Source organism: Rattus norvegicus, chromosome 3, assembly GCF_021556685.1.
Source record: "Rattus norvegicus strain SHRSP/BbbUtx chromosome 3, alternate assembly SHRSP_T2T, whole genome shotgun sequence".
Taxonomy (NCBI): domain Eukaryota; kingdom Metazoa; phylum Chordata; class Mammalia; order Rodentia; family Muridae; genus Rattus; species Rattus norvegicus.
In genome coordinates, this window is record NC_141536.1 from 19,737,481 (window position 1) to 19,748,352 (window position 10,872).

A 10,872-nucleotide genomic window follows, 5' to 3' on the forward strand; every position below is an offset into this window, starting at 1 on the left:
TTCAGTCTTCCTTAAAAATACATACAGAAAAAAGAAGTGGTGAGAAGAGACAGAGGGAGGGGTCTGAGGGTGGGAGAAAGAAAAAGCACTTTAAGTTCTGTTGACTAAATTTTAGAAATAAATTGCATCAAATGAATCGTAACCTAAGGAACTAAGGTTGTAATCTTATAAAAGGACTGTTTCTTTACAAAAGAAACAAGATTGAGAAGGTATAAATTCTAGTTTAGAGGCTAGAGTGGCAACTCAGCAGTTAAGGACACTGGATGATGCTATTGCAAAGGACCTCATTCAGTCCCCAGCACTCACAGTGTGGCTCTCAACTGAACTACCAACTGTCTATTACTCAAGTTCCTGGCCATCCAATGTCCTTTTCTGACTTCTGTGGGCACTGGGCATGCATGTGATACACATGCATGCAAGCAGGTAGAAGAGAGAGAGAGAGAGAGAGAGAGAGAGAGAGAGAATATGAGAAAATTCCAGTTCAGACTCATTCAATCTTTAAGGAGAACTTGCTGTAGTATAGTGGTGGAAAAGCCAAATGACATCTTGACCAGATGCTCCTAATAGTTATACAAATTTACAAATTGAAGTTATAAGCAGTAGTCATTGGCAATTGACCTCTATAAGAAGGAAGGGACTCTACAAGTCTTCGGAATCTCTGACCTTCTTAAAATTCCAGTGTACTAACTCCTTGCTAATTTATCTGCCTTAGAAGGAAACTAGAAACCAAACCATCATCTCTGACTTTCTCCTTATGGGATTCTCTGAGCATCCAGAGCAGCAGCCTGTGCTATTCACACTCTTCTTGGGAATGTACCTGGTCACCCTGTTGGGGAATCTGTTCATCATCCTGGTCATTGTCTCTGACCAGCATCTTCATACACCCATGTACTTCTTCTTAGCCAACCTGTCCTTCATTGATACCTGCTTCACCTGCACCATTGTCCCCAAAGTGCTGAGCAACATCCAAACCCAGCACCAAACCATCTCCCACACTGGATGCCTTCTGCAGATGTATTTCTTCATGGCACTGACCTTGCTTGATGGCTTTCAATTGGCTGTGATGGCCTATGATCGCTATGTAGCCATCTGCCTTCCTCTACACTACACCACTATCATGTGTCCCCAAAGATGCCTGTTGCTGGTGGCCACAACCTGGCTCTGCTCCAACCTCCTGGCCTTCTCACTCACACTCCAAATGGCTCAAGTCTCCTTCTGTGCCTCCCATTCCATTCCTCACTTTTTCTGTGATCTTCTCCCACTCCTCAAGCTTGCCTGCTCAGATACCCATACCTTTCAGCTCATGATGTTTGCTGAAGCTGCCCTATCAGGTGTGGTCCCTCTCACTTGTGTCCTAGTCTCTTATGCCCATATCATGCACACCATCCTCAGGATCCCCTCTTCTGGAGGAAAGCATAAAGTCTTCTCTACTTGTGGCTCACATCTGACAGTGGTCATTCTGTTCTACGGAACGCTCTTTCTAGTGTATTTCCAGCCATCATCCTCCTACTCTGCAGACACTGGAATAGTGGCATCCATTGTTTATACAATGGTCACCCCCATGCTCAACCCTTTTATCTACAGCTTGAGGAACAAAGACATGAAGGGAGCTTTGTGGAAACTGTTTGGCTTGGGGAAATACTATAATCTGTAAATGACACTTCACAATCAAAGCCCAGGTCTTTTATTACAATTTTTGAAGAATTCACATTCAATGCAAAAATGGATGCTCAGCATCTCAAATAGGTTTGACCAGTGGAGAATGCCTGGCATGACAGGACTGGACTAGGACTTATGAATCGAGCACAGAGTTATGGCCAAGAGAAAAGGAGGGGATGGAGATTCCTATGAGACTTCAAGACAGAAACTATGTAAGACAAACAGACAAAGAAGGCATTATTCAGCATTACATAATGCCTTTAGTAATAACGGTATCTGAATCTGAGCTCAGTGAATGTCAGGAAGATTTTTCAGTGCTGGGTTTAGAGGAAGAACATGTTTGCTAATTGCTAATTGTCTTTACCAAAAACAAGAAGCATTTTATTGACCAGATGGGGACACTGCAACTAGGAACATTGTTCATGAAACTTGAGACTCTACCCATCCCAGAGCCTAAGGTGCCATCATGCTTGACAGTCACATCTTAAACTAATGAGTGCTGTGTCCTCGGGAAAGGCATTGCTGCTATGTTTGAGATCTTTTAAAAAGGAACCAGAAAACTATTTATAAACATAGGTTTTAGGCGTTGGTCTTTGTTGTTTCCATTTTCTGAAGCAAGATCTTGGAGATTCCTGGCACTTACTATATAGCTGAGGTTGGCCTCAAACTTACGATCCTCCTGCCTCAGCCTCGTGAGTGCTGAAATTACAAGTATATGTCACCACAAGCAGCATAATACAAGTGAGTCTCAATAAAAGTTGTTACCAGCAACTGATATATTTGAATACTTTGTTACCAAGAAGTAGAACTCTTTGGTAGTATTAAAATGATTAGAAGGTATGGCCTTATTGAAGAAAGTATGTCTGGGGATTGAGGTTTCCAAAGTCCATGCTTGACCCAGTCTCTCTCTCTCTCTCTCTCTCTCTCTCTCTCTCTCTCTCTCTCTCTCTCTCTCTCTCTCTCCTCTCTCTCTCATCCTGGGCATCAGGATGATGCTCCAGCATCATGCATTTGTGAGGACTTAGTCTACAAATTAGAGGTCACGCCATTAAAGACATGTGTGGACAGGAAGAAATAGGGTCCAGAGCACTAAACCTCGGGGGCCATTTCCAGGTATGATCTTGGAAGTAGTTCATTCACAAAATTGAATGAAAAAACACATATTTTTTAACTGAGAATAAAAGAGAAAGAATAATTCTAAAAATGGTAATGCAGTCTCAGTAGTGGAGAAGATTGCTCTCAAATCACCCAAATGAGATCACATCACCTTCCAGTTTCCACCAGCACCTGGAGCTGATCCTGTGCTCTCCATACCCAAATCCTGCCAGAAAAGACATGGTTTCCTAGGAGTGCTGACATACCTGAGAGCACAGGTGAGACCACCACTTCTGCTCTAAGGTACTCATCCAGAGCCCTCAGGACACAGGAACCAAGGAGATCACATCAAAGTTTCAGTGTGTGGTCATTACTTACCTAGGAAAAACTGTTTCATTTTACTTTTCCATTTTTCCTCTCTATTATGGTTGCCTGCTGCAAAATAATATGTGTGCAATGTAGTAGGAGTACAAAGCATAAAGTAGAAAAGTTAAAGTACTCATCCATCATTGCTCCGTTTTAAGAAGACTACTGTTAATGTTGTCGCTTTCTTTTTTTCTGAATGTCTTTGTTTTGTTTTGATGAGGAAAACGGTGTGGAATAACTCCCTATTTGCTTCCCAAATTGATCTGTAACTCCTGACTTCACTATATCTGATGTTGGGTCTAGCAAATATTAAAAACATATTATGGAATATGACCAATACTTTCTTGGAAAAAAACTTTAAGAAGGTAATCTTATTTTGAAAGGAAAAGAAGGAAGCAGAAAAAAATCGAAAAGGGAATACAGTAGATGGCAAAGCCAACTGTTTGGTAGCACACAAAACTGGCTATGGGCCTCCTTTTCTCCAACTGAAACCATCTCAACTGAAAGAAGGAAGCTAACATAGTGAGGTGGAAGATGCCTTTCACAGGTGCTTAGAGGAAATAGTAGAATTCCTCTTAAAAGAATAAAAAAGTATGAACTATTGAACTGCACCACAGTTAAAAGCATATTAAAATATTATGTCCTCTTCTGCATTTGTTTTCTTCGTGTTCCCACATCATTCTTCTTTTCATTTTGTGAATAGTTACACCTAACAATTTTAGTTGCAAATTGTCATATCAGAATGTCTCCCTCTGTTGGCGATTTTAGCTCAGTGGTAGAGTGCTTGCCTAGCAAGTGCAAGGCCCTGGGTTCGGTCCTCAGCTCCAGAAAAAAAAAACAAAAACAAAAACAAAAACAAAAAAAACAAAAACAAAAAAAACAAAAAAACAAAACAAAAACAAAACAGAAACAAAACAAAAACAAAGAATGGCTCCCTCCATGTGATTTCTTATACTAACAGTACAATCAAAACATTCTATGCATGTAGAGTTCTTTAAAATGTCAGCATTTTTTCCATTTTCTCATGGTTTAATTTTTTTTTTCAGAAATGGCATGCATAAAAGCAGACCACATGGTAAGGAAATGTAGACTCTATCAAGAAACACACTCATACACCCACTTGAGAATGTCTTCACTTAAACTGGGATTACCAGAAAAGACCAGTACTGAAAAGAGCTGTGATGTGACAACCTCACAGCCAACGAAGGCTAGCTTCAGAGACAACTTGAAGTAGATAGACCTTGGCTGGAGACAGTAGGTAGAATAGGTCTTTCTAGGCCAGAATTCACACTTATTTTATTATCCTGTTCTGCATCCCACTTAAACTTCCCAAAATTGAATCACCTAAATTGTGTCTCACCTTTATGCATCTTACCCATCCACGGCCACTTTTCTTCCTTTTTCTGATGTGCAATCTTCCCATTCCATTCACACAGGTTTTTTTTAATTTGTTTTAATTAAAATAGAATTTACATCACCTTTCTTCCTCCCTTTCTTTCTTCTATTTCCTCCCCAATTACCCTCCCTAAAGTTCCTCCTATATTCCCCCACTATCAAATTGATACCCTCTTTTATTAGTATTAGTATTAGTATTAGTATTAGTAATGTTGTTGTTGTTGTTGTTGTTGTTGTTGTTGTTTATACACATACATAAAACCTGCTGAGTCAATTTTTGGTTGTTTGTTTGTATATGGTCATAGCTAGCTGACCACTGTGCATTGGACAGCCAAAAAGTGGCTCATCTCTGGTAGAGACTGTGTCCTTCTCCCAGCAGTCATTAATTGACTTCATTTCTTCGTCTAGGGGTGGCACCCTGAAAAATTAGCAAGTCTATTGGTATTTCCATTGTCCTTGTTTATGCAGCCATTTCTAAGAGAGACTTTCAAAACAGACCTCCTGGTATTCTGACTCTTGCAATCTTGCTGCCCCCTCATCTGTCATGTTCCTTGAGCCACAGATGCAGGAACTGTGATGTATCCTACATTAAGGTTGAGCTATTCATGGTCAGTCAATCTCTGCATCATGTCCAATTGTAGTTTTCAATAGTAGTCTTTATTTGCTGTAAAGAGGTGCTTCTTTGCTAAGGGATGGTACCTGTACTTACCTGTGGGTATAAGGCTAAGATTTAGAATGTAGTAAGGAATTATGCTGATCTAGCAAAGTTGCTAAGAAGATTCTTTTTTTAAGGTCTTCTAGACCTAGCAATCTTCTAGGTTACTAGGCATGGTTCCCCTCCTGTTGAGTCAGCATTGAGTTGATCAGACAGCTATTGATTTCCACAGACATGTGAGTGCCATGCTGGGTTTTGTAGTGATTCATATGAGTTGCCACTAAGTTTCTCTGTTTAATTGTTTCCCTCCCTTGGCAGCTTGCATAGTATTTTCTGGAACCATATAAGACTGACTGCAGGATAAAGGTTTTCAGGTGAGATCCAACCCACATAATCTAAGCCTTGTACCCTAGGTATACAACAGTGTTTTCAGGATTATAAACTGCCTTCAGCCACTGAGAAGCAACCAGGGACTGCATCAATAATCCATTTTGTTTTAAAATCACTTGGATGACCCTGACCAATCATTCTGACGATGATCCTCTCAGCAGGGGAAAAACACAAGGTCTTTACTATGTGCAGCTCTCATCTGATGATGGTTACTCTCTTCTATGAAACCTTCTTCTTGTATATTTCCAATCACCATCTTCCTACTCCATAGATTTGGAAATAGTGGAATTTGTGGTATATGCAATGGTCACTCCTACACCAAATCCTCTATCTACAGGCTAAGGTACAAAGACGTGAATGATACTTGAAGTCATGGAGACTACTTATCTAAGAAGATAATTTAATCCAAGAATGGGGCCACAAAAATGTTAACAGGCAAAAAAATGGTCAAGTCTTTTATGGTCACAGAGTAATATGAAGAAATCGTTTCCAAGGACAAGTATTGTTGGCATGAATATTTGGATATGTAGACCTTGGTGAAGTCACTAGATTTCAGGCCTTAGTTCAACCTTGGATTAAAAGAAATGCATTTATATGCATTAACCTATATATAGTGACTCTAGCACCAAGAAAGAGAGTGTACACTTCATCTGAAAAATCAAGAATAGTGTAGAAAAACCTAGGTACAGAAAACACTACAGCTCTGACAGATGAATTGATTTCTTCTTTGTTAATTAGGAAATACTTTGTTCTGCTGGTGGGGGGGTTACATTAACACTTATACAATTAATGTCATACTACAAGCAACTACCATGATTCATATAATGTCTTAAAATATTATGACAGAAATAGTCATGTCTTTAAATGTGTTTACCTTTTTCCAGCTGTGATACAACACAGTTCTTTATATACAGATCAAGTCTAAATGCCCAAATCAAAATAAATTTAAAGATGCTCATACTACAATATGTGTTTTCCTCTCAAGCCTTTTCTTCTTAATCTGTTTGCCCTCTCTGATAATTTCTGCCTTTCCAATCTTATCCACATTAAATTTCAAATCTGTAGTAAGTGGAGTTTACAGGCTCATGATCTATGTTGCCAAAATTACTAGCAATCTGTTAGCAATATGCATTCCAAACAATTATATACTATTTTTTCATTTTTAATGAATTTTTATGTTTTTGAGAATGTTATACAATTTATTTTGACAATATATATTCAACCCTTCTCCCAATTCCCACCAGATCTAATCCCTTCTCTCCTCAGGCAACATTAGTCTTCTTCTCTTTCAAATCCATCATGTCTAACTCCTGATGTCCAAACACTCCTGGGTATGAATCTCTACACTGGAGCATGGTCAACTGACCAGGGGCTACATTCTTAAAAAATCTGACTCCATCTTCCAGCACTATCCGCTGTATATAATTCTCAGTTGGGCATGAGCACTTGGTCCCCACCTCCCCTCTCCATAGATTTTGAGAATATTTTCTGTCTTGATATCCTTACCAGTCATTTTGGACTCAATATTATTAACATTACTGACCAAAAAGATATCAATTTTTAATTACTTGCATTTGATCTGTTCATAAAATCGATTGTGCTTATAATATTTTTAATTTATTCTCTGTTTCCGTGATACGTTTAAATCCATTTTAATTTCAAACTTTAACTTTTTACTGGGTGATAGTGGTTTATGCCTTTAATCCCAGCTCTTGGGAGGCAAAGCCAGAGATTCACCATCTCTTGAGTTCAATGCAAGCCTGGTCTACAGAGCGAGTCCTAGGACAGCCAGAGCTACACAGAGAAACTCTGTCTCAAAACAAACAAACAAACAAACAAACAAATTAACTTTTCTTTATCCAAATTTTCTCAATCATTTCTTCCTGATTAAATTTAAAAAAACTTTTTACATGTTATTTATCTATTTGCTTTGTGTTTAAGTGTATTCATCACAGGGTAGGTATGGAAGTCAAAAGGCAGCTTGAGAAATCCATTCTTTCCATCCACCAGGAAGATTACAGATACTTAGTTCAGACTGTTTAACTCAACATCAAGCACTTGACCAGTCACTGAGCCATCTCACCAGCTTGCTTCAACTTTTATGACATAGAAAAACTTTGCTTTATTTTCTTTATTGCATAAAAAGTTTTAAATGAACATTCAATTAAACCAGTAAGCTTCATTCTTGTGAGTTCCATCAATATTATATTTATAAAACAATTCTGGAGCTGGAAAAATTGTTCAGGAGTAAAGGACACTCATTGTTTGTTACAGAGGACCAAGGTTTGGTTGTCAACACCCACACGCCATCTATAAATCCAATTCCAGAGAATTTGACACTCTCTTCTGGCCTCCACAGGTACCAGACACAAATGTAGTACACATATATATATGCAGGCAAAATACTAATACCAATAAAATAAATCATTTTTTAAATCTCTAAAGTATTTCTAACCACTAAGAACTGAGAAAATAAATCTGATACTACAAAAAAATTCCCAGTGCATGGTTCATAAGACACTGATTTTTTCCCTTTTGTGTGGTGTGCTATTCTTTAACAAATACTTTATTGCAATAAAATTCATATACCATGAAATTCATTCTTTTAAAGTATTCTATTCATTGATTTGTTTCCATATAGTATGTTTTTAATGAAACAATGTATGATCTTTAGAATAGAAAACACTGACATTGTTATGTTCTTTCATCTAGCCCTCTCTACAAGAGTTATTACTCCTCTTTAAAGAGTTGTTTAGCCCTTCTGGTCTGAACCAGTGACTTGAGCAAGCATTGGGTGCTGGCTCTGCACCCAGTCCCACAACACCCAGAAGAAACCCAACTTCCAGGTGCTCTAAAACGCTCAGGATCAGAGGTGAGGAATAAAGGGGTCCCACAAGATCCAGGGATGCAGAAACCCCCACCCATCCAGAGGCATGAGTTCCTTCCAGTCTGAACCAGTACCCTAAGCAGGCCTTGGGCCCTGGCTCCGCACCAAGTACCACAACACCCAGAGGAAGCCCAGCTTCCAGATGCTCTAACAAGCCCAGAATCAGAGGTGCTTTGAAGCTCCCAGGATCACAGGATCACAGAGGAAGCTCAACTACCAGAGGATCGGACACAGCCAGGATCTAAGGATCACAGAATCCAAGAATCACAGGATCTCAGAGACAGCAGGACTCTGAGGAGTTCTGACATAACCAGGATCACAGGAGGAACAAGCTGCAGTCGAAGAAAGTACACGGACAGGTAACACTAGAGATAACCAGATGGCAAGAGGTAAACTAAAGAATATAAGAAACAGAAAACAAGGATACTTGGCAACATCAGAACACAGTTCTCTTACTACAGTAAGTCCTGGATAGCCCATCACACTGGAAAAGCAAGATTTGGACTTAAAAATCAGGGCTATATCTCATGATGATGATAGAGGGCTTTAAGGACATAAATAACTCCCTTAAAGAAATACAGAAAAACAGAGGTAAACAGGTAGCAGCCCTTAAAGAGAAAACACAAAAATCTCTTGAGAATTACAGGAAAACACAGAGAGGTGAAGAAATTGAACAAAACCAACCAGGATATAAAAATGGAAATAGAAACAATAAAGAAATCACAAAGAGAGACAACCTTTGAGATAGAAAACCTAAGAAAGAGATCAGGAGTCATAGATGTAACACCAACAGAATACAAGAGATTGAAGAGAGAATCTCAGGTGCAGAACACACTATAAAAAATATTGATACAGCAGTCAAAGAAAATCCAAAAAAGAACTCCTAACCCAAAACATCCAGGAAATACAGGAAACAATAAGAACACCAAACCTAAAGATAATAGGTATAGAAGAGAGCAAAGATAACCAAGCTAAAGAGCAAGTAAATATCTTCAACAAAATTATAGAAGAAAACTCCCCAAATCTAAAGAAAGAGATTTCCATGAACATACAGGAAGTCTACAGAACTCCAAGTAGACTGGAGCAGAAAAGAAATTCCTTCCATCACATAATAGTCGAAACACAAAATGCAAAAAACAAAGAAAGAATATCAAAAGCAGTAAGAGGAAAAGGTAAAGTAACATATAAAGGCAGACCTATCAGAATTACACCAGACTTCTCACCAAAGACTAGGAAAGCCAGAAGATCCTGGGCAGAGATCGTACAGATCCGAAGAGAAAACAAAGGCCAGTCCAGGCAAACTCTCAATTAATAGAGATGAAGAAACCAAGATATTCCATGACAAAACCAAATTTACATTATATATTCACACAAATCTAGCCCTACAAAGGATAATAGATTGGAAACTTCAATACAAGGAGGGAAACTACACCCAAGAATAAGAAAGAAAGTAATCTTTCAACAAGCCCAAGAGAAGAGAGCCACACAAGCATATTCCCACCTGTAAGAAAGAAAAAAAACAGAAAGCAACAATCATTATTCCTTAATATCTCTTAACATTAATGGACTCAATTCCCAATAAAAAGACATAGACTAACAGAGTGAATACATAAACAGAGCCCAGCATTTTGCTAAATACAGGAAATGCACCTCAGTGAGAAAAACAGGCAATACCTCACAGTAAAAGACTGGGAAATTTTTTTCCAAGCAAATGGTCCCAAGAAACAAACTGGTATAGTCATCCTAATATCGAATAAAATCAAGAGGCTTTCAGAATTTTATTAAAAAAACAGAATGGATGAAAAAGAAACAATCATCAAGAATATAGATGCCAGACATTGGCCACTCCAAGAGGGTAGCTGGAGAAGTATTCCTTAGGCCCATGAGAGGCTTGTATAATTCTTGTTGGATCACTTTAAGTTATGAATAAAATCAACTTTCAACAAAAAGTTATCAAAAAAGACATGGAAACACTCGATAAAAGTCAAAGGAAAAAACTACAAAGAAGAACTTTCAATTTTGAACATCTATGCTCCAAATTCAAGGACACCCACATTCAAATAAATAAACAAACAGGCAAACTTTACTAAAGCTCAAAGCAGACATAGCACCTCACGCAACAATAGTGGTAAACATAAACGCCACACTCTCATCAGTGAACAGATCATGGAAACAAAAATTGAACAGAGACACACTGAAACTAACAAAAATTATGAAAAGAATGGGTTTAACAGATATTCTATAGAACATTTCATCCTAAAACAAAAGAATATGCCTTCTTCTCAGCACCTCATGGTACCTTCTCCAAAACTGACCAGAAAACAGGCCTTAACAGATATAGGAAGACTGAAATAATCCCATGCGCCCTATCAGATCACTATGGACTAAGGTTTGTCTTCAATAACAAAAACAAACAAGCAAACAA

The 10,872-nt window shown here is 38.4% G+C and overlaps 1 protein-coding gene across 1 annotated transcript; it reads left to right on the forward strand.

Moving 5' to 3' along the window:
* The first annotated feature begins 727 nt into the window (after window positions 1–727).
* On the forward strand, window positions 728–1,654 carry Or7c74 (olfactory receptor family 7 subfamily C member 74). The gene has a single exon (XM_087655317.1). It carries the CDS (start codon window positions 755–757, stop codon window positions 1,652–1,654), a length of 900 nt encoding a protein of 299 aa, XP_087511443.1. The 5' UTR covers window positions 728–754.
* The last annotated feature ends 9,218 nt before the right edge of the window (window positions 1,655–10,872 follow it).

What these genes read in the sequence shown, in the direction of transcription:
- Or7c74 (XM_087655317.1), top strand. Translation starts at nt 755, where the DNA reads ATGGGATTCTCTGAGCATCCAGAGCAGCAGCCTGTGCTATTCACACTC.